This window comes from Neolamprologus multifasciatus, chromosome 8, assembly GCF_963576455.1.
Source record: "Neolamprologus multifasciatus chromosome 8, fNeoMul1.2, whole genome shotgun sequence".
In the NCBI taxonomy this organism is placed as follows: Eukaryota; Metazoa; Chordata; class Actinopteri; order Cichliformes; family Cichlidae; genus Neolamprologus; species Neolamprologus multifasciatus.
The window spans coordinates 7,071,656-7,096,824 of record NC_140446.1 but is presented as its reverse complement, the minus strand read 5'-3'; the positions used below and the strand labels follow the sequence as shown (position 1 = coordinate 7,096,824).

The window sequence follows — 25,169 nt, the reverse complement described above, 5'->3', positions numbered from 1 at the left end:
AATCAGCAGCTGCTCTGAACACCCACAGATGTACTCTTGTGCAAAACATAACCTGCCCAAATTTATAGGATACAAGCATGCAACATTCACAGAAAAACAAGCAAGTAACCACGTATTTGCGTCAGTCACTGAAAGGCACACGCGGAAATCTCTCCTAAGCACTGGGGTGAACACAGACAGAAAATAGGGGTGAAGTGGCGCTCAGGGCAAAATCTGGTCTACTTTAATTTGCAGGAGGAAGTCTGAAGGGACACACCAAGCCAATACATTTTAGATTAGCCAACAGACATCCAGAGTCAGGAGTAATGCTGGAGCTAAATGATTATTTTCAGTATTGATTAATCTGCCAATTATCTGTTGACGGCCTCCTGAGGTTGGAGATGAGAACAGGGTGACAATTAATCGCAGGATTGTTGGTTTGATCCTCAGGTCCACTTGTCCACATGTCAACATGTCCTTGGGAGAGACACTAATCTACTGATTGCTCCAAATAACCAAGCAACTGCTTATTATCTATTTGAGTGGGTGAATGAGAGACAATGTGGCCCTTTGATTTGACTAGCACTGCACAAATGTAGTCCGTTCGCCATTATTTTTGTGATAAAGTCTTCTTATTACACAAACACATAAAAACTTTTATCCAAACGCTGCCAATTAAGTTGAAAAATTGTTGTAGTTGTAATTCCTTATTTTTAAGAAAAGCAGCAAACCTCACACTTGAAAACCTGGAACCATTGAACACTCATATGTTTTCACAATAAACAACTTCTCACCTCAACAATACACACACTGCAGAGTACTACTAGATTAGTGGGATAACTGTGACACCTGTAAACACACTTCCACTTTAAGTAAATGCCCTCTGGCTGACACTAAACAGTGTTTCTGTGCCTGCGGAATAACAATTTGTCAACCAGCATTTCAGTCACCGCTGCCCTCTGCTGTCTTCATGGATGAGACCGCTCAAGTGTCATGTTTACAAGAGCTTGACCCCGATGTAACCAAACATCCACACCAGCAGACAAATCTTCAACCCTGCGTGCGCTCAACCACGCCGCAGTTCTATCAGCTCGGATAACGAACGCAGCCTCCTGTAGGTTTGACCTTAAATGTCGCGTGAGGATTGGATTGAACTTGGAGAACGCTGCATCTATTTAGGGAGCGAGAGCACGCGAGTATGAAAGGCAATTAACTGCACCCTCTGCAAGTTGAGGTCACCTTGTTCTATCAGCTGGCGAGGTCTTGCAGCAGCTATTGTAGGAATTCAAACATGTTAAATGGCAATTTTTTTTATAATGATCGCTGAATTATAAACACCCAGCATACCAAAGATCACCTTAAAAATGCCAAAAAGGAGAATTTATGCATTATAGAGGGAGACCCAAAGAAAAACAAAGAATCTTGAATTGACTTCTGCAACAACAAAGATGATTGCAAGAAAAAAAAATATTGATATTGTGTTCACTGATAAGCCTTTAGAGCCATGTAGCTTTATTTTCCTCCTTTTTCTGACAGAAGCTGCGTTATTACATCATTTGTCCAGCAGGGTGGCTGGAGAAATGTAGCAGAGTAGTATCAGAGCCTTTATTTCCCATTATATGTCAAGTGTAACCCCACCAGGGCTGCTATGTCAGCCATTAGAGGCCAAGACCATCACCATAGACGCCCATGTGAAAATGCCCAACTTCAAAGCAGCAGCTTTTAAAAGTTATTGTAGGGTCTCGACATTATAAATATAAAGAGCCTTGAGAAAACTGTTGGTGTGATTTGAAGCTACATAAAGAAAATTAAAAAAAAATGAAAGTAGCAGTATCCTACCAATATCTGGATGGCATATGAATGTATGTTTTTTATCTTGAGCTAATATTTTCTAAGGAGAGGGCGAGATAAAGCACAATTTTTTTTCCCTATCAAAACATGCACATCTCCTTTGAATTATACACTTTTATCTTCAGTCACTGTCTCAGACATGAATTAGAATCACTTAATGAACATTTATAAATTGGCTTTGAAACTATATTACTTATATTATGTTGCACTTACATGGTTATTATTACTTTAACAGTAGTTTTCTATATGTTTATGGTTACATCAAGATCTGCTAATCCCTAACTCTGCATATTTTTGTTGTCTTGTGGAGGGCAAAGTTTCAAACCCCTGAATTACTGCACCAACCAAAGTCCATTAAAATCTAGTAAATCCCAAGAAAATGAGAAGAATTACAACAAAAGCCCACTCTTTTATCTGCTAATAGATGCTGTCTCGAGGCAATTCTTGTCATTTTTGGTGGTTAATGAATCAAACAAAATTGCAATCCAGAGAACAGTATTTGGGGCAGATATCTAAAACAATAAGTTTGTACTGTGTGCACGATGCAGCGGGGTGCTCGTGTGAGTCACGTCTCTAAAAAGAGCCGCTTGAATAAACCTCTCTCAATTTATACACCCCCACTGCTACAGCAGCGCTCACATCAAGCACAGGCAGTCCATCAGTCTAATCGCTTATCCACACTGTTTCAGAGCGAACACATAACTATGCCTGCCTTGAATGCTTCAGCAACAGGTTAGCCCCTTGTACCCCCCCCCCCCCCCACCCCGTTTCTCCTTCGCTGCCTCTCCGCAGCAACTGTTTTTCATTGCACAGTTTGGAAAATTCATACCTGTCAAATTAGGTTTAGGTAGAGATACCAGGGCATCTGCTGCTGAGCTTAGAGCAAGTCTCTTGTGCCAAGAGCTGTTTGTTGCACAACTGACAAATTCACAAGTAGAAAGGTTACGGCGCAGGAGCAAAACATTAAGTCTAACCTGCCGCGTGTCGGCTCAAGAAACTTCCTTTGAATAATTTAGAAATAATCTAAATAAGGAAAAAAATATCATATTTGTTTTATAAAAAGCTAATTAGGCAGGAGGATATCTGACACTTGATGGAGAGGCACTGGTAATCTCAGAATCTAAAGCGCTCTGGCACATGAGGGCAATTTACTGAAAAGTCCTTTGATCTGGCTACCCTGACTTCCAAAGATCTGTCAAAACTGACTGTAAACACGGATATTATGAAGATAAATGTCAAAACAGATCGAATCAGATGTGTTTGTTCAAGTTTCCAAGTGCGATTGCTCACAATGCAAATGTGTGAAAATCACAGTTTACAAGACAGATTCGACTGTTTGACTCAGATACAGATTAGGATAAATAGAATGAAAGTCTGTAGCTATGACGAGTATTTACTGGGTTAATCTGAGAGAACGCTTCTTATAAAATTCACACTGCGTGCATCACGTGATGACATATCGATGAACTCTATCATCAGAGAAAAAGTGCAGATGGCTGAGAATGGTTAAAAAAGCATATTTCTGGTACCTGTCTTGCCTCGGGTTCCTCCATGCTGTACTGGGTACCGGCTGGCCCCTCACTCAGTTTGTCTCCGAGAAGGAAACCCAGGCGCGTCATCAATGTGTTGGCTGCCTCATCCACGGACGGAGGGGGGCCCAGCTCCTGGCTTGACTCCCCTGTGGAGGCAGATAGACACAAGGAGGAGGAGGCAGGAGATGGGGGAGAGCAAAAAGAAGAGAAAGGAACGGGAGAATGTGTGTCAGTGGTGGGCAGAAAACTGAACAGCAGCTTATTTTTCCACAAGAAAAAAAACAACACAAAAAAACAAAACCTTACAACATTTCATTTTGTATATATCCATAACCTCTTTACCTAGAAACACACAGTACACTTGTTACACTCCCTTTGAATAAACTACAGCCCTGACTACACACCTGGACACACAGCACCTGCACGCAGGAAAAGAAAACGAAGCACCCTACCAGAGTTCTCCCGTAGCTCAGAGCTGTGCATTACTGACACATTCCCCAACAGCCGGACGTTTCGGTTGAGGTATCTCCTTACATAAACTCCAAAATCCCCTCAGCCACAACAACAAAAACAGTTTTCAACTGTTTACAAAAAACCGCCTTCCACAGCGACTAGCAGTAGGCTCCCATACCGACGACAGCTCCTTCCGCACCACTCATCACCACTACGGCTCGAGTGACGTAATGAAATACGCCCTTCACCTGCGTGTGTGTGAGTGAGTGAGTGAGTGAGTGAGTGAGTGAGAGAGAGCGAGGTGTGTGCCTTTTCAAGACAAAGCGTGCATGTCCACATCCTTACTTCTATTTACAGAGACTTCTGGGACTAAAGAGAGCAAAGAAAACACCCGGGTGAGCCTGCATGATGATCAGATGATCAAAACCACAAACACACACAAACACACCCCCAGAGCGGAGGGATTTCAGTTGCCAACTTTACAATAGGACCCATAACAAAAATCCCTTAAAGACCTCATCCCGTCACCCAGTTGCCTGGTTACCCCCCACCCATAACAAACCCTAACCGGTGGTATCATGTTTTTCAATCACACTTGGCCCTAGAGGTGCCTACTAGATCAGTTTCACATTATTCACTGGAGTGCCACTCGCGCAGCTCAAGGTTGTGTTAATTACTCACCCTGCACAAAAAAGTGACTGGTGGCTAAATTCAAACAGCTGTAATTGGACATATAAGCCTCTGAATTGGCCCAGACATCAATGTTATTGAAGCCAACAGCACAAGATGGTTGGTTCTCAAAAAAAACAAAAAAAAACAGCTCGAGGCAGAGCATGTTTTTTTTTTTCCCCCTCAGTTTTCCAGCAGGGCTGGTCAAACCAGACTGGCAGGTAGTTACACGAAACTCTGACTGACAGCCATTAAACAGTCCAAGCCGCCACGCCGCCTCTCTGAAGACAGACAGCTTGTCTACAGCCTGTGTCCTCTCACTCGTCAGTTCAAAGTCACACACACAGACGGGCAATCTAAAGCCCGGGCTCCCCTCTCCATTTGCTCATGGGCGGAAAAGGCAGAACATTGTCAGGTTCCTCATTAGATTGACTCCAAGACAGTGTGAAAGAAGTAAAGAAGCTGGGTGCCTTCTGACAGAGGGAAAAAAAACCTTTGAATCAAATGGGGACGACATGGGTGCAGTGCTTCAATAAAAAACACAGAGCAGCAACCAATAATGAGGTAATCAGAGCATACATTAGGTCCGAAACAAGCTAATTATGTATGACTTTTAACGAGATGGTGATGGCGTTATGGAGCAGAGTGCATTCCTCCAAGGTCAGTGAATCCATGGGTTTCCCTTGAGGAAGTGTCCATTAATGGAGAAGATGTAGCTGGGGTAAAAGTCCTACCTCCTCACCGCTAATACCACAGGAGGACGGCTGAGATGCACTTGGATCGATTCAGTTTTCAGACACATGACTACAGCAGAGCTCTGGTTTGTGTTGGTATAAGCTAACCACAAACCTGTGAATTTTTCATCAATTTCAAGCCACGGCTAGAAAGATAAAAACATCTAAAAAGAAGAAAAACAAAATATGTGTGAAAAAACTGCAAGTTTCAGACACTTTTGATGTATACAGCATGCACAGCAGTACTTCAATCACTAAAAACAGCCCCAGGTTCCTGCCAGAGCTCCACTTTTGCAGTGTTTTACACATACCTTATTGGGAATCTTTTTGTTAAAGCATAAAAGTTTACACAGTTATGTAAATTTTCAATTTGGAGTGGTCAATATATCTGCTGTTTTGAAGGTAAACGAGAAGAAGGTAAGTGCTGACTGGTTAATGTCAACTTACAAGTGATGTTTATTGATAAGTGGGGTCATTTTAGTCAACATTTCGGCAGATTACCAACAAAACAGCAGCATCTTTGATAGATTGTATGAAATAATTTTAATCAAATGCAATTAGATTAAATTTATAGGACAATAGCGGGTTGGTTTTCGCTTTGGTTTATCCAATGTAATAACTATCATGCCGAGGAACATCTTATTTTGCTGAAAGATAGTCTTTGTGTCACTCGCTGGGTTGCATTCTTCTATGTCTGAAACCTGGAGCTGGGCATTTTTGTGGCTGCCATCTTTCCTTTTTGAAACCAGTCACCATGAGTGAAGGATACAAAAAGCTTTACCACCATACAGTAGCACGTTGCTAATCATAATGAGGATATGCTGATTTACCGTTCTCGACACTGTTGGGCACCAAAATTTACAAAATGAAGATCATGCTACATTTGAACAAGATGTAAAACTAGTGAGTAAGACGCTAAACTCATACTAAGGACAACAATCAAGGGAACAGAGGTATACAAAACTTCTTTTTGCAACTAGGATCGCCCTCTTCTGGTTGTCCTTTTTATACCTGGGAGCCTTGTCCATCTTTTATATACAGTGTATCGTTTTTCCCTAATGATGTGATATCCCATGAAGACCATGAACAGAAGAAACCTACATGAAAAGTAAAGCAAATCATCTATCCATACAGACAGCATGTCATTTCTATGTATTAGCTGCTGTCTTTGCACCAGTCTGAACACTGAGCCACCGAAGGCTTCCCAGTTGACAGACTGGTAGTAGTAAGGAGTGAATATATTAGCAGTCATTAGTCAACTGCTCCCGTAGGTGGTGTGGTGGGGGGTTGGGGCGTGATCGTGATCATGATCAAACATGGGCTCTGTCTGCCTGTGTTAACTTGTGTTCTTTCGCTCGTCTCTTTGAATGCTACTCTCCCTCACAATTCCCTCTGTTCCCTTTAGTTCTTCTTACTATAGTGTCTGTGTAGCAGCCAGCTGTTGGCCAACCCTGTGCAGGAGCGAGCAGTTTGTCTAGGTTTCTTTTGATGTGGTAACAAAATCTCTAATCTGGATGCCTGAGCCCATAGTGAATCCCTTGAGCGAACCATAGGCAATCCCTTTGTACATCTTTAAACTCTCCCACTCTAAAAATATGACAGCAGAGTCAAACATATGGCCAAGGCCCAGATTTTTGGCAGTGACGACAATCACAGAGCTGTCAAACTCGAAACAAAAATACCATACCATCTGAATCCTTCTTAAAGCTCCCTGTTCTTGTAGCTACTGTAAGGGCAATCAAAGGGAATATATTATCTTAATGTAGGGTTGTATGTACTGATTTGCTTCTATTTATAGCCCTACCTTTTGTTCTTTAAATACACATTATGACAGTCACATGGTGCCGAAATCACTGCAAGCAGACATCTAGATCACTTCAAAGCCAGACGCCAAACACACAGCTAAAGGAACTTCAGGCGCTTTTCGTCAGTGTAACACCTTAATAAATATAAAATAAAATTTGCCAAACATCAAAACACATATATGCATATATATATTTATATATAAATGCACACTTCTCTCTATTGGATTCCTGAGCTGCGAAGGAGACAGATGGTTGCCATGGCAACTATCTTTGCGCGCAGCTAGGAATGTGTTTCTGTGCGAGCGCATCTGTTTCTCCCTGGCCGTCCACGGATCTGCCCTCGCGCACCAACGGTGAGCCAGAGAGAGCAAGAGAAGCATGTGTGCTGCAAGCAGGGGACTGGACTGGACAGGAGAGGGTATAAATAGGCCTGAGTAGCAGGTGAGATAACACATAGCATTTGGTGGCTCCTATTTCACCTCTACCTGGGAGCATTAACTTCCAGGTAATCGAAAAGTAAGCCACCACATTTTTAAAAAGAAAAAGTTAAATACACAAGGTTCAAAGATAAATTTACCTCAAGAGGACGTGGCACTGATTAAAAAATAAAAATGAGGTTAAAGTGGTGTTTGCAATTTTACTTTATGGCTTTTGGGAGGAAAAGAAAGCTTGAATAATACAAGTAGTGAAATGTACAGGCAAAGATACCTGAAAATCTGGGAATGTAGGGCTAATCAAGAAATCAGAGGAATGAATCTCACATTCTTGATGTGCACAGCTGTGATCTTATCTATGCATAAACACTGCATCTCAGGACACCGGATTTCAGGATTTGATGATATAACGTAGATGTAAGTAGTATAATCAAGCTATATAGAACTTGCACTTTAGGAACACCTTTAGTTGCATTTAGTTTTGGCAATGGTTGAAATCACAGAAAAAGTACCACAGTGGATCTTTATGAGTTATTTTATTTGGCAGAATAACAAAAAATTATCTGTAAACTAGATATTAAAATAAACTATATTTGATAATATTACTATCTATTATTTGTTTAATGCATTATGCGTTATGCTGTTGAAGCCGACTCAAAAATTTTATTTAATATTTCCACCCCCCTCCTGCCTGCGGTGCTAGTTATCCATTTAGATTGTTCTGGTGTGAGTTGCCCAATTTTGGAGATATCAGCTGCAGAGGTGCTGCCTTCTCTTCAGTGTAATTGAAGTAAATGGCTCTTGCCTAGTGGTGCTCAAAGAACAACCCAAAAAAAAAGAAAAAAAGGGGGGAAAGGCTCTTTCCAGAAAGAGTAACCCGCTTATTAAAAACAATCCAAAAACATTGTCATCTCCGACACCCGTCAACCATGTAAATGTCCAGTGTCCAATTTGATAACGCACCAATGATGAAAGGCTCATGGTTATGACAGTCTGACAGGATGTAATCATCAATGAGCTGTAATGTTAGAGAGCTGCATGAGTCCTTTGGTTGGCGGATAAAGACAGTAGAACAAAATAGTTCCCATACGAAACTTGTTTGTTTTGTTTTGTTTTCTGTGTTGGGTGACTGGAACATCGCTTTCCCTTGAATACAGTAAAACTACATGGTGCTTGCCTTGAGTCAAAAAAAAGCGGAGAAAAGACAAATTCAGCAGACATTTTTATAGCAGATAACTCCAAAAATTGGCAACTCACAACAAGACAGTTGAAGAAACGGCTTTAAAGACCTGAAGCTAAAGACGCCCAACTGAAATTAAACCGCATGTTTTTGTCTGCTATTACAAACGTACACTCACCTGCCGCTCAGATGTACCTGTTTAACTGCTCCATCAATGCAAATATCCAATCAGCCAGTGACATGACAGCAACTCAATGCATTTGGCTATACAGACAAAGTCAATCAGTGATGTGCTGAAGTTCAAACTGAGCATCAGAAAGGAGAAAAGGGGGATCTGACTACTTCAGGAATTACTGACAACAGTCCAAAAAAGGAGAAAATATTGAGTCCACAGTGTACACTTCTTCTTCCATGACACAAAGCTCAAATCATGTTATCTTCAACAAACCAGTTTGACAAGTTCACTATGATAACACCAATTTCTTCATGACTTTAATAGAACAACATTAGTTCTTTCCAATTATATGAGAATATGTCTCTATTCAGTCAAATTAAAAAGTACATAAACCACAAAAGATGCATTGGCTGAATATTAAAAGCCTTCACAGCCCACACTTATGCACAATTAACTTCAGGCATCAGATTTAGTACAAGGTCACAGACCAGATCTGTTGTTTACATCTTAAACTACATTCACGCCATTCTTCCTTATCACCGTTTGGCATTAAATCTAAACAATCTGCTGGAATCCTGCAGCTCATTTCTTTTGGTTCTGCACCTGACTCTAAATTTTTTGTTGAGATTTATGGACTTCACATCCCCCCTTAATATACTAAGTCAGTTGAGTAGTTTATCAATTTGACTCACAGATAATAACTTTAACAGATAATTCACACAGCTCAAAGAAGTTAAACGTTGGCCTATAACATTGTTCAAAATACAAAGCAAGCACATGTCGAAGTGGACGCTAATTATCTGTTCACCTTTTGGTTTTTTCATCCCTTCCTCCTTCCCCTCACATGGGAAGGGTGGAGAGGGAAGTGGCACGTAATGTTTTGTCTTTTGCTCCTCTCTGTTTATTGAACACAACTGAGAAATGCATGTGACCTGGCATGCATATGCAAGCACTGACATTAAATCTATAATACCCCCGATTGTACTTTTAATTGCAAAACGGAGTGACACAATGGAGGATTTTATCTGTAGCGTCTGCCCCCAGTCTGGAGAATTACCTTTAAGAAGGTTGAACTCTAACATCATTAGAAAGGCTTTCACTCAACGGTTTAAGGAGGCTGGCTGGTGGGAGCTTTACAAGATATTTGCAAACAATATTTATGGCACCACAAATATCTTTGTAGGACACATAAAAAAAAGAAAAATCAACTGATGCCTCACTTCCTCCACTCAAAAGACAGTGTCAGCAGCAGAGTGTGGACTAGCATGTGATCAGATGTTTAAGTCACCACCCTGCTGCTAGACACGCCAAGGAGACCTCGTTAAGAGCTAACATGTCCATCTGTCCACCGGGGAGGTGCAACTCCTCACCTCTCGTGAAAACTCATCTTAGGCTTCCCAGTTCCGCTCCAGTTCAAGTTTTATCAACTCTTTTCCAGCCCCAATGGAAGGCAAGGCACGTTTATTTATATAGCGCAATTCAACAGCAAGGTGATTCAAAGTGCTTTACAGAGACATTAAAAACAAAAACAAATAAAAAGCATGATTTAAAATGGAAAAAAGAAAGGAACAGTAGATAAAATCAGTAGTTAAAATGTAAGTTTTGAAATTTAAGCTTAAAAGTAAAACAGTGCGAATTTGGTGCTTTATTCAAATGCAGCTGAGAACAGGTGAGCCTTCAACCTGGATTTAAATAAACTGAGTGTTTCAGCTGATCTGAGGCTTTCTGGAAGTTTGTTTGAAATATGTGGAGCATAAAAGCTGAATGCGGCTTCTCCGTGTCTGGGAACTGATAAAAAACCGGATCCAGATGACGTGAGGGATCTGGAAGGTTCATACTGGGTCAAGAAGCAGAGATTACCATGTTATCCCTGAAATGTCACACCTATTGCCGCTCATAACAACTGCTATTCACCAGACGCCTGACTTAATGCAAAGATAAAGCGAGGGTCAACAGTTTTTCATCCATGAAATTCAAAAGCAAGCCAGCTAGAATCAAAGGGTTTATCCTTAAGTAATACACTATTCAGACCATATAATGTGTAGTATGACAGAAATGAATATATAATCAACTATATCACCTACTTAGAATTCCCATTGAGCAGAAAGTCAGCAGAAGAGGCTCACAGACGGAGAAGGCTGGTAGCACACTTTCAAACATTTTCCGCCTAAATAAGTCCAGTTAAGCCTCGAGGCTTTCCATCACCATTTCTTGTGTATACATCCAGCCCTGGGTTCTCCTATTCCACCACAGGTTGAGCCAAAAAGACAGGGCAGGAAGCTAGCACCGCATTTCTCAATGGGAAAAGGAGAAGCAAGATGAGAAAGCAGATATACCAGAACCAGATCTGAGAACAGCACTATCCTCAGGTGACCCGTTTTAAAGTCCTTCTGAGCGAGCTAGACGAAGAGACAAGGGAGGAGGATAGACGGGGTTTGATGGGGATAGACTGGGAGGGGAGGGGTGGGGATGTGGACTGTCCGCAGGATTACTGAGAAAAAGCCGACTGCGAAGTTAACGGAAAACAGCGGTGGCACCTAACTGAGCTATCTGCCCGAAAAGCAGAGCGGGGTGAGAAAGCAGCGAGAGAGGATTAGAGAGACAGAGAGGGAGGAGGCGATGAGGATGGACACTGCAGGCCCCAGCAAAGCTTTTTCATTAATAACCTTAGCAATGTTTTACAGCAGCCAGCAGCAGCAGAATACTCCGAAAACTGATCATCTTCTGTGAAACCAGGGAGGCACAGAGAAGAACCAACAAGCAAAAAATAAATAAATAAATAAACAACACACGAAATTAGGGATGAGCTGGCCAAAACTTACCAGGGCAGTATGTGTCCAGGTCTGGATTCTTGGCAGTGGTGGAGGTGTGTGTAGGGGAGCCAAGCTCTGATTGTGGAATGCGAGGGCTCTCCACAAACTTTGCTTTCCGCAGAGGGGCTGGGAGCAGAAAGCATAGACACACACACACACACACCCAGAAGGAGACAACACGTGCACACACAGAAACACAGAGAGACACACACATAAATCAGGGAGATGGAAGAAGAAAAGAAAGAGAGGAGTGACAGGGACAGGACAGAAAGGGAGGAAAGTCAGAGAGCTTACAGCATGAACTTAAAGCAGCACACTGATAAAATGAAAACATCCTGAAGGTTTTCTTACGCCTTGTGTTTGCCTCGGGTCAGATAAAGCAAACACATGAGTAAATAAGCAACGTGAGCAATCAGGTACCTCGCTAGGGCGAACCAATACACCTGCAAAACATCCGCCCACCACTGAAATGCAAGAATACCAGGAAGCAAAAAAAAAGAAAAGAAGAAAAGCTAAATAAATAAAAAGTTTCTTGCGTCTGTTTGTCCAGTGTCAAAAATCACAGCAAGAATGCAAATGAGATCCATTTTGGGAATGTCCTCGCGCCCGACTCAGCCACAGCGTCTGAGACATCAAATGAGAAAATCAGAGATTCACAGAAAGCCGGGGGTGGTGGCTGTGTATGATGCTTTCATGGGTTCTTGGTCACGGCGCACAGATTGTAAGCACTGTTACCCAGTTCAGCTTACAGTGTCACGAGTCCATACATTGTGGTGTTCTTAAAAAATAGTTTTATGACGCACATAAAAGGCAAAGTCATTGTACTGATAAACGCACACAGGCTACATACCCTGGAAGAAATGCAAAAAGAAGAAAGCTTTTGCGATCCATTCAGTGGCATTTGTTTGCAAGGATGTTGTTGTTAAAAATCACCGAGCGTGATGGCTCTCCACAGCAAGAATAATGAGACCATAAGGCTTCCTGCACTCACTCTGTTTTTTAATGTTCTGTCAATTAGCACCAAAATGCTAAGCCTGCTTACGCTGAATATCTGGCTAATATACCACACAAATGGAGACCAAAAAAAGAAAAAACAACCCATCCATCCAATACAGAAATCACTTCCCCTCCTCCTCTGTTATATTCATAAACAGGAGGAACCAGACTATATTTCCCCCTTTTTTTGTCCTCACTATGGAAATAACTTCTATGACGAACTTGGAGTCATGCCCAGCTGTGAGAAAGAAAAAAAAGAAATCAGCCAATATCAACTAAATTGTGCATAAGACTCATTTGTTTAATCTATTATCTTTCTTTTCTGTACTGGTGTGGGTTTGAGATGGGCAGCAACTAAGCATAATTTACCCTTAATTGACTAATCTGGTTAAATAGGGGTTTAAAATAGATTATACTGTATGCCGCAACCATTACTGTTACGGGTGAGCACACACGTCCAAAGCTATCTGGTGCAGAAATACCGTGCAGGACCAAAGTGCGGTGAGCAGGAAGTCATGAGCAGCAGTTGGAACATATGTTCAAGCAACAGCGAGTGCAAAACCAGAATAGATTCTTCACCACTTTTGTTTAGGGCTCATGTTACAGCTAATGTCAGGATAATGTATGTGTGTGTGTAATGGGTGGGGAGGAGAGCTTTAATCCCTTTGCCTACATACTGTTGAGCACAGTACAGTGGTACAGATGGTCGATGTAAAATGCGTAACATACAGCGAGAAAGTTCAAGCATCCTCACAGGCTGTACAGACTTGTACACATGCCATTTTCAAAACAAGCTTTATTTTCAGTCTTTAGCTTTTAAACTCTGCGTCTTTGTTCAAATATCTTTTTCAGTGTTATTCTTTTTCCACTAACTATATAAATATTATATACTTTTTAAAATCAGAGTGCACCATCAAATCAATTCGATTCTGGTCAGTTAGGTAGCAGAGGGGGGTGTTAGTCAGTTTCAGCTGCTTTGGTGTTAATTACGTTAACAACAGGTGCACTAGAGGGGCACCAATGAGACAACCGCCAAAAGAACGGTTTTACAGGTGGATGGCACCGACGGTTTTTGGGTTTCTTTTGACCGTTTTTTTCCCATTAGTTTTGAGTTTGGCTAGGTCAGTGTCACTACTGGTAGCATGCAGGGATGGCTGGACCCAGCACCTCCTCCAGGATGCCACATAAATGCATGCCAATGCCAGAAGGTTTGCTGTTTCTCCCACCACAGTGTCAAGAGCAAGAAGGAGTGCTCAAGAGCATGAGTCCGACATCGTGGAGCCAGATTAGCATTACAGAATTGATAAATCCACCACTGGCACTCTCTTCTTTTCACAGATGAGAGAGGTTCAATCTGAGCATATGAGACAGATGTGAAAGAGTCTGCGGGCACTGTGGAGAACTTCATGCTGCCTGTAGCATCGTTCAACATAACTGGTTTGGTTGTGGGTCTAGGAAGGCATATCTATGGAGGGACATACAGACTTCTAGAGGCTAGGCAACAGCACCCTGACTCCCATTAGGTATTGGGATGAAATCCTTGGACCTATAATCAGAACTGCACTAATGCAGTAGGTCCTGAGTTCCTTATGGTGCATGACAATGCCTTATGTGGAGGGAGTATGCAGGCAGTCCCTGAAGGATGAAAGAATCGATACCACTGACTCTCCCCCAAACTCTGCCTGACCACAATCCAATAGAACACCTCTGGGACACATCAGATGCTGCCAGGTTTCACCTCAGACTGTCCAGGAGCTCAGAGTCCCTGTCCAAACTGGGAGGAGAGCCCCCAGGACACTGTCATCTCATTAGGAGCATGCCCTGATCTTGTCAGTCATGCATACAAGCATATAGGGGCCATACAAACTACTTAGCACCACTTTGAGTTGCTGCAATGAAATGCTACAAAGTTGCTAATGCTCTGCTGACTCGATAACTGCAGATTTCCAAAGCTGCTCTGGCATTAATATCTGTATAGAAACTGCACCAGGAGCTTCATGGCATGGGTTTTCATGGCTGAGCAGCTCCTCTCAGTGAAATGTGCAGGTGGCCCCTACCTTTCATTTAGTTTTCATGCAGTGTAGATATTATCTTAAAACCCTTTGCAAGGACTTTTTCTTTTTTAATTCAAGTATCACGTTACATATTCCATCGTTGGAATATTCCTACTCACTCTACAGCATTGTGTAAAAAATGCAAGCAAACATGAAAAAGGAAGAATATTTAATTTCCTTGTTAATTTGTGTTCCTCAGAGGTGTTCAGTACAGCAGACGTGTTACTCTCATTTTAAACATCGTTGGTGGAAACTGCTTTAAGGCTACTTCATCTGTAATGACAATGCATGTTGTACGTTTTAATTAACTTCAATACTCAGTAGAAGAGAGAATAATATAGATGGGTTAAGCAGTAGAGTGGTAGCTTCTTCAGACAGTGGCCCTCCAACTTTGTAAATGAATAGTGCAGTATTGCTATGATACTACTACTTGTACTAATTAGTTAATATTAGGTCCCTAATCAGGTTGTATTAGACAAAGTCAAATTTTAGATTAAAAAAAATAATGTATCAAAGTTGTTACAGTTCTTTTCTGCTAAAATGTCTGCAACAAATGTCATGTCAATCCAAGCAAAGAAGTTGCTAGGGCATTTTAGCCAGCATAAGAGTAACGAAAAAAATCATGCTTCAGGCATGACGAAAAACAACTTAAAATTCCAAGAAATTATTAAATTCCTGCACCAGGCACTAACAACTTGTTCCCTTTTCTCATGATCTTATTGTGCACCAATCTACTGCAATTTGTTGTCACGATTTGACATACTCTGCTCACAAACAAATCCAAAGTTAAAACAAATGAAAGCGAATTCTGCCTGGCAAAGAAAATAAAGTGCCGCTTCAGAGCTATGTGCATGTGCATAAAGTACAAGTGTTTATATGCCATATTCACTGTCAGCACTGTGTTAGTATGGCCTGGACCGGACTCTGCTAAATACCAAATCTAGGAGGTTATCCAGCACAGATGCCACAATGAACAAATACAAGTGATCGCCAGGACTAGAAGACTCCAGAGTCATCCACGATTCAATGAAACGCCATGACAGACAAACTTACAAGCTTTTCTGTTTTTGGACAGTGTTTTATGAGTTTAGAGTCCACTAACTGTGAGTTAGTAAATAAATATAAACTCCATTAATGATGTAATAGGAACATATGTGTAAGGAAAACAAAATACTAATAATTTTAAAACGCATTTAAATCATATTAGATATTATTATTATTATTATTATTATTATATGTAACTAAATATAAAAATTTATTAGCTACAATACAATTACATAAAATGTATTTATCGTATTCTCATCTCCTATTTGTTCATTTTTGTTTGTTGCCCATCAATAGATTATGTCAGATTTTGACCTTCACACAAAAGATGTGTGAAAAGATTCTGCTCATATTGGTGTGAAGGTTGTACACATACTACTTGTTATCTGAGGAGCCAAGTAAGAATTATTTTGGTTGATGGAGCTTTTAACTTTCAAACAGGAAGACAGGTAGGGACAGTTTCCTAACTGTATACAATCTGGGTTAGGGCTGGAGCATGTTTTCTGTTTTGCCCCTCTCGTCCATTTAACAATATTGAAAAGTTCACTTGGTTAGGTAAAAACTGAATGTGCCATAGCAGAAAAAGACGCCAAAGCTTGTATTTTTATGCTTCCATTTCAACCTACAGTCCTGTCCGATTTCCTGAAGGCGCTCTTGCACCTGCACTGACAAGCTTGCAACAGCTTGCACTATAACCTGTAACAAGCTGGAAGGAGAGTGTGACAGTCTGACAGTGTAGGCAGTGTGTTCGCAAGAGCATGAACACAAAGTTCCCCCATATATTTCAACTGTTTTTACATTTTAAATCATTTACGGTACCAAAGGTTTCCTGCAATGCCTTGACACTGATTGCACTGAGAGACTAAAGGCATTCTCCTCCCAGAATATCAATTTTGGGATAAACTACAGTGAAAAGAAGATTACCATTTCTTTTGTTTGTAGTATCCCTGATCTCACCTCTACAAAATAGGGAAGGGAAACGCTGTCTATTGGAGTAAATCCCCTCTATAGCTCTGGTTCCAGGAGACTAAATCCCATGGACTACTCTCCTGCAGTTCTGTTGTCAGTGTGTGCCAGGCTGAGGATGGGTGACAGTGTGATGGATGGCAGCAGGCAAATCCACTCCTCTAATGAGCTTATGAATAAATATATCTTGTCTGCATGTGCAGATGCACGTGAAATAGATATTTCTTACATGCTCTGGGTGTGCGGGTTCAATATGAATATGCATGTGACATGTATGCAAGTGTATATGTGAGATTAGAGTAAGAAAAGGGAGGGATCCACAGAAACACTGGTGCTAAAGGACATTGTGAAAAATTTAAAAAGCTCATATCTATTCCCAAGACTGTCAGCACAGACACGCAGCCTTTGGCGAAGTCATCAACAAAACAGAAAGCACGTCAATATTGTGATTCAAATTCACACGGTGTTGTGCATATGAAAGAGGAAAGCTTCTTTTCAACATGGCAGTCCCCTCAGACACAACCTGGGCTTTCAACAAATAAATGACAAGATCTGAATATGAATTGGAAGCTCCAATATGCAATGCACATTTTCTCATTTGCTGCAGATAAGTGAATGATAAGCGAGCGAAAGGAGACATCGCAGCGTCTCTACCACTGTGTCAGTTGCATACGACCTCAGGCACCCACTCAGACAAAGACACGGGCGCCCGCAAATTAACATACACACTCACGTACAGACCAGCGGTGAGGACATACATTGCCCGGCTGTCTGCAACCTAAGCAGAGCTTTATAGAAACTGAGCACGCCGGCCCAGTCACTATGGCAACAGCAGAGCACAGGGAAAGGAAGAGTTGTCCATCTTTTCAGGGTGGTGGTAACGCAGACAGCAGCTGACTTCAACGGCACTAAAAGCTCCCAGCTTTCGCTCAAATGCAATCAAACAACCTCTTTGTATTGACAAATCTCAGCTGCTTTACAACACCGCGTCTTCCCCACATCATCTCAATTCAAGGAATTCAGCTTTTAAAGATGCAAACTGCTGCAATGACAGCTCTGATCCTTTGTGCTCTGACCCAAAAAGAGATGATGTGATCTCAATCTGGAACAATAATGAAGCTTTGACTTTTTTTTGAGTGCTTTCATAGAGTAATACAGTCACATCAATATCACATTTCAATATTTTAAAAAATGATGATACTGAAGAGTCAAGCTGACTGTTAAATGTTACTTAATGAACTTTTGCAGGGGACCTGTTGTGCTCATGATTCATAGCTCAAAATAATGGTGCAGCCCCTCCGTTCATCCCCTATGTGAAACAAGTCCTTTCCTCCCATTAAGTGTTCTTCTGATTGGCTGTCGTAGCAGATGGGTGGGGCTTTTCTTCTCATAGCTAGAGCTGCCCACCTGAGATGACCATATTAAGGATAACTTCCTTCTCTAACATCACACAGATCAAGATTTTTTTAAGACAGAAACAAACAAAACAACGGGGCGACCATGGCTCAGGGGGTTGGGAAGCGTATCTGTAACCGGAAGGTCGCCGGTTCGATCTCTGAGCTCGATGGCGCGATATGGCAGCCTCGCTTCTGTCAGTGCGCCCCAGGGCAGCTGTGGCTACAACCGTAGCTGCCTCCACCAGTGTGTGAGTGCGAGAGTGAATGAATAGTGGCATTGTAAAGCGCTTTGGGTGCCTTGAAAAGCGCTATATAAATAAATATTATAAATAATAATAATAAATAAATAAATAATAATATAATAAATCCAATCCATTATTATTATCATTATTAAAGCATTTATAGCAGCCTGAAGTTGAATGAAGTTTAATTTTGATTGATAACTGATCATTTTATGCAATCTTATCACACATAATGTAATCTAGCAGTCCTTTTATGCCCATATGAGGCGTTTCAGAAAAGATTAACAATGTTTTTGATGTTAATCTTTGGAGCAGCAAAGACAACTGCCCACAATTAGGCTTATGAAGTTAAAAGGTTTGCAATGAAGTGGATATGTTTGGGTAATTTTGAAGATGAAGAGTTTAGTAATTCATTCTATTCAACATATAGCAACTGAGTTCAAAAGCATTGCAGTCCTGAAGTAGCAGAGAGATGCAGTTTTATATTTATTTCACCAGTCTCCATGAATGACCCGAAGACTTGTGCCCAGTGTGCATTTAATAATCCGGCTCACAGACCGCAGATGATTTTGTGTGCTTCTCTTGTTGACTTGTTAAACAAAACAATACAGACCAGATGTTGCCGTGCAACTCGGAGGCTGCCGACAGTCAGTAGCATGTGCAAGTCCATTAGCTCGGCTGCCTCCCCTGTTTGTTTTATTTTTTTGTACTTTTAATGTATGCGTGCAAGTGTCTGTGTGCGAGAGTCTGCACACACTCACATGTGTATCTATCATTACAGGCCTTGGGAGGATTAGTGGAGCAAGGTGAGGCACAGCCGGAATTTTAAGAGGAAGGCGGGAGGGGCTGATTTCCTAAGACGGCTCATTAACTGAGCTCTCCTTAACCCAAAGAGCTGTTAATTCAACGTTTCACATAACCTTATTGGGCTTGGATTAAACCAACAGCACTAAATCAAGGGCTATCAAATGCACAACAACGCATGAGTGGGTTAACCTAAATCTAAGACTTATAGAAAGAATTTGGAGCCGTTTTAGGTTACTGCCTTTTAAAAGCAGAGGGACAAAGTTGGTAATCCCCACACAAAGGATGATCTCAAGTTAAGACTGAGCTTTAGTGGCCAAACATGATGTGAGTCAAAGGCACCGTGGAGCAAAGGCTGTTTTTACAGCAGGAACTTGAGGGTCCTTTTAGGGTCACCCACATCTTTGTGCATGTTTCAAATACAGGAACTGCCCGTGTAGGACCCTCCTTAAGCGAGGTTTTCGTGTGGATCAAGAAAACCTGTAGGGAGGGGGGGGGGGGGGGGGGGGGGGGGGGGGTTCCTGCCTGATTGGCTGCTGGTCCCTGCTTACCATTCTTGAACAACCAAAAATCAGTGGCAAGAAAAGATGCCAAGAAAAATGCTCTTTCTGCAGACGTTGCCAAATAGATAATAATAATAATAATAATAATAATAATGGATTGGATTTATATAGCGCTTTTCAAGGCACCCAAAGTGCTTTACAATGCCACTATTCATTCACTCTCGCATTCACACACTGGTGGAGGCAAGCTACGGTTGTAGCCACAGCTGCCCTGGGGCAGACTGACAGAAGCGAGGCTGCCATATCGAAGATGTACTTCCTGTTCAGATTGTTTGTCCTCGTTTCACAGACAGGATTTTCTACAATGTTTTAACCAGCTCAACATGTTGTTTGTGCACGATTCCATTGTTCACATGTCACTTTACCATTATATTATTATGTAACAGCATGATTAATGTTTTAATTGAGTCTCCAAAATGGAATCCTTTCAAAATCCATAGGATGCTGTTTAATGTATCCTATGGATACATTAAATAAAACCAATAAATACAAATACCTTATTTATTTGCTCCGAGCAGCATTTTTTTAATCCTTTATTGGCTGGTCTAAAATGTGTACATTCTCCTAGCGTCCATACTGTGAGATTTCTGGGCAAGTCGCACAGCAGCAGCAACTGAGCGGTTTCAGCACCTTAACCTTCTTTTTGCATATTTTCACTACTTGCACAGCAGGTTGATACAGAGGAGTGACCATGAACGTTTGGCATACCCTCTCCCAGCAGGAGACCAGAGAGGACTGCACTCCTGAGGAAAGCAGCAAGGTAAAGTCAAATATCAGGCACTCCGGGAAAGTGAGAGGAGCACAATTGCCAAGGACACCACTTGATGCAGTGTACTAATTATAGCAAGGGTGTCTTGACCTTTATCCCAGCTGGAGTTGGTCCCCTAGTGGAGATATTTATAACCTCACACAGACACTACTTGAGAACCACACCCTTGTCTTTGTGAAAAATCAGTGAGGGTCGGATGCTTTTGCTCTTGTTATGTAATTAGGAAGCTAAAATAAACACTACAAAGAAAACAGATTTGATTACTGATCCATGCTTCCAGTTTTAAGCTGTTCTGATTGAGATGATTCTGATAATGTGTCACTGTCTTTAGCACGATGTAAAATGAGCATCAAAGCTCCCCAAATGTCTTTCATGTCAGATAAAAGCTGTAATCAATTGTGGCCCTCATGTAATCCCATACACATAGTAAGGAGACTGACAGTAAGGGTAGAAAGTCGGAGCTGTGATCCAGACAAACGCCTGGTAGGGGTTCAGGACCCTGAAATGACTGAGCAAATAAGTTAACAGCAGACAGACAAGTAGTGAATGTTAATACTGCGCCTGGTGTCACTGTGGAGTCCTGTGCAATAGTCCGTAAGGGTTTGGATACGCATGGACACACATACACATACAATAACACACTTCTTTAGGTCTCCGTGCATTCGTGTGAGCATCTCGCAGAGAAGTGTTTGCTCAGCTCTTCACCAGCGGTATTCGCAGAAAGCAGTGAGGTGGTATATGTAACCCACTGCTCTGTTTTGTAAGCAAATCATTATCATGGCTATTAATAGCACACTGCGGGTTTCTCTTCTCCACAATACAGCTTTTTTTTTTCCCTCTTCTATTCCAGAAGGTACGGCTAAATACCTAGATAAAACTAAACGGAAGTAAAAACCACAGTAATAGTCGTAAGATAGTAACTTCATTTGTAAAGCCTCTCTTGCAAGATGCAGCCGCTTGCTGTGCTACACAGAGGAGGATTAAAATTAAGAAAGAAAAACACTGAATAGAAATTCCACATTTGGTGCCGCCAACACAGAAAAATATGTTAACAGGATTTCAAGAAAGATTGGATGTTTAGAGAGTAAAATTAAAAGAAAAACTCAAGCCTTGGTATTGCTCGTAAATACAAAACAAGTTTGCTCTTCTGCTTCCACAAAATGAAACCTTTTCACTGCAAAAATACTCAAGAATAAAAAGACCGAAAGGGGAATCGAGTGATTTTGAGAAAAGACTTTTTATTCTAGGCGTAGAAAAAAATAGATGTTAATTCTGTCGTCAGTTTGGTTTGATATCAAAATATTTATTGAATCTTTCTGCTGCCTCTCAGCATTTTTTAGGGATTGTAAAATTGTAAGATTCTGGGCCAACACAGATTCTGCCCACTTGGACATCAGTGTTTTCTTTCCCTGTTAGTTTATTTCATTTTTCCCAGTGTTTATCTCTTATTTTATACCAGGAAACCAAAGAAATTTGTATTTTAAAACAATAATTGACCTTTTCAAAGTCTCCAAGCACTTAACGACCCTATGCATAGAATGTTTAAGTAGCTTAAAATTGATCTGACATCAGTACAACGGTGTAGCTCATCTAGATGGTGGCCCATGTTGCTGAAGGCTACTGTAGGGCCTGGATTCAACTCCACCCAATTTCCTGCATTCTCCCGCTCTGTTCCTGCTTTCCTGTCTAAGTTTTAAAGAATATTTCTCCTTTAAGCATCAATTTGTTCAGATCAGTAAATGTAAAAACTGCAAAATAAAAACTGGATCTCATCAGCATAACAGCAGTCAGCTACGCAGTTTTAATGATACTGGCTGCAATGATGGTGGCTAAATAAAATGCAAAAGTCGTTGTCGCAAATAAAACAAAGAAACTCAAACTTTCAGAGACACCACGATCAACAAAGTCAAACACTTTGCCAAGGACAACCTTTCTGTGAGCAACAACAATGAAGCTCTTTGTCTTCGTCTTACTTCTTGCAAACTTGATTTGAAATTTTCACAACAATCATTTAACGCCAGGAGACATACTGAATGTCAGTGGGACCTTTCTGCCTACAATTAGAGAACCTAATATTTTTTTAATTACTTAAATTACCAAAAAAAAAGGAAAGTTAAAGCCAAGCTGTCTCTGTCTGGGTTGCACTTCTTTAGCTGCGTCATATTATTGTAGCTGTTGTGAAAGCTTTCGGGGAGATTTCTAATTGTAGGTTGTTACCTGGTACACACACTGGAAGCCGACTTTAAAGAGCTTGGTCGGAGTGGGGATCAAAAGGATGACTTCATCTTGCTAATGGCGGCGCTCACTGCCTCTTCTCTAATCATAATAAAAGACTGTAATTCTAGAATCCAGGGAGTTGTTACTGAAGGGGCAACACCGACTCCCTTGATAAGTAATTCTACTCATTCGACAACTGCTGTTCGACTGAGAAAGAAAAGGACTTTAATACACAAGAATACTAGCCCGGCATGCAACACATAATTAAATCTCACAAATAAACTTAGAGAATGAGGAACAAAGTGTGAGCTTTTAAAGGCCAGTGGTATCACAAGTGTCGTGTTATCTGGGATTTTGTTCCTGTCTTACTTTTGATTGGCTTAAAAAAAGAGAGATGTGTCTGGCTATCGAAACCAGGGCTAAACACTGGTTATCATGGTGACTCAGATGTTCTGCTTCCATGGTTTTTCTTTGGAATGTCTTGTTTCTCTTGCCTCTAAACAAGTTAGGTTAATGCTCCCTATCTGGAGACTCTTGCAAAAGAGATATTTAATCTCAAAGAGTTTCACTTCCCAGTTAATACAACAAACCACAAAGATTATATTCAAACCGAACAACAGCTGACTTAGCAGGTCTAAGAGGCTGTGGTAGACAAAAGGAACGGACAAGTTGATAAAGACATTAAAGGCAAGGATCAGATGTGTACACTTTGATTTACTTTATCTGTAAAACATACGTTTCACCCCACGCTTAGTTTACTGTGGTTTGGTCACTTTATGCATGGCACATATTGTCTGTATGGTCACTCAGGAGGCTGCCTATTTAATCTAGGCGGAATCCAAATGCTAATCTCTTACTAAAAACTCATAAAACTGACAGTCCAGTAGGCAAATTAACATCACAGTCACATTTCCTGTGCAGGTTGTGGTGCCAGTAAACTGACCCACGGATGTTGGATTTTAGACATCTGCCCAGTTTATTTCACAACTCATTTTTTGGCTCACAAACCATTTGTCTTACGCGGGAGGGAAATTGAGCAATTATATAAAATCAATATCCCTCTGAAACACTGCAAACGGGTACAGGTAAGTGAAGTTTACACACAGGTAAGTGTGCCACACCAATTCAGAAGCCTGCAGTTTAAAGTCAGGACTTGTGAAAAAAAAAAATATGGGCCCACGAATAAATACGGGCACTGACACAAACTGCAAAACACTTGAATGACTCAAGAGGAAGCGATGGTTAAAATAACCTTGAGAAACATACTCTATCACACATTTTCTCCGGGTATTCTCACAAGAACCGCCTAAACCGTGACTTAAAGTGGCATATGTGTTCCACTGCACCTGTTGAATACATGTCTTCGCACTTTCAAGGCTTTGCCGCGTCTGTCAGGCAACCATCACCCAGCTAATACATCTAATAAGAGAGAGGGAAACAATACAAAAGTCCTTGTGTCATAACCACAGAGAGATGCACTGCATTACTCTGGAAGAGACCCGTTTCACCCTGCTCCATCGAGTTCAAATAACCCCCCATCCACCATGAAGACAATAACCACGGCTACTTAGCCACCCTGAAATTGAAGTTCTTAGTGTCATTGCATGATAAGAGCCTGAATGACAGCTGACAAGGTAAGCTCATCAAAGCACTCTCCAGGTGGTGATACTAAGTGGTGTGAAAACCGGCTGTAGGCGCCTCATCAAAAACCATTCACCTGAGACCAGCAATAGCAGCTGGTGATGAGGTGTTCATGTTTTTCTGGCAGACAACGTTATTGAGACATTTTGTTCCGTTCACACACCAGCTAGCAGTCCCCTGGGATAAGGCAGGGAGGCAGGAAACCTGCAGCAAGAGGGAGGAACCACGTCCCAGCACATGACAAGGTGATTCTCGTACACAACAACAAGCTGCTGCCGACTACCTAGCGAGAGGTTTGGGGTGGGCGGAGGGGGGGACTATTCCCCACCAACTTCAACCCATTTACGCAACCATATGCTACATATGACGCTGCGCTCTGGAAGGAAAAGTGAGACACACAACAACAAGAACAAGCACCATTAGCCGCCCACAGCTTGCGCTTTAGACACGCACACACACTCCATCAGACACATACACACACACACACACTCTCTCAAAGACAATTGAATGCTCACCCACGCTGACGCATGAAACAGACCAGCTCGCCACGAAAAAACACTTACATTATCACACTCTGGTTGATTCACAGGCCCTCGAGCCTACACTGTGATTAGAGTTCACATCTTTGACAAATGCATCATTTCACAGAGAGAAATTACTTTCCTGCACTCCTCCCATTAGCCCCATGTCTTTACAAACGTCATTCGAACCAGCGGCCGCGCCACACAGCAGACGAGCTCCGTGCGAAGGAAAGGTGGAGCAGCAGGTGACAAGTGGTGAGGGTTGGAGGCTTGGGGGGGGGGGGGGGGTGAAACAGAGTTTGCGGGCACAGATGGAGGAATGAAACAAGC

At 41.6% G+C, this 25,169-nt stretch overlaps 1 protein-coding gene across 14 annotated transcripts in view; it reads right to left on the bottom strand.

The window, feature by feature from the left end:
• tanc2b (tetratricopeptide repeat, ankyrin repeat and coiled-coil containing 2b) overlaps positions 1–25,169 on the bottom strand; it is a 169,652-nt gene that overhangs the window by 42,891 nt on the left and 101,592 nt on the right. For 10 of the 14 annotated variants that reach the window (XM_085171043.1, XM_085171034.1, XM_085171039.1 and 7 more), the window contains 2 exons: positions 11,635–11,751; positions 3,360–3,508 (listed from right to left, as the gene is read on the bottom strand). In XM_085171043.1, the coding sequence (XP_085027169.1) occupies positions 3,360–3,508; positions 11,635–11,751 (266 nt within the window). The other 4 variants (XM_085171042.1, XM_085171047.1, XM_085171048.1 and 1 more) reach the window with 3 other exon arrangements.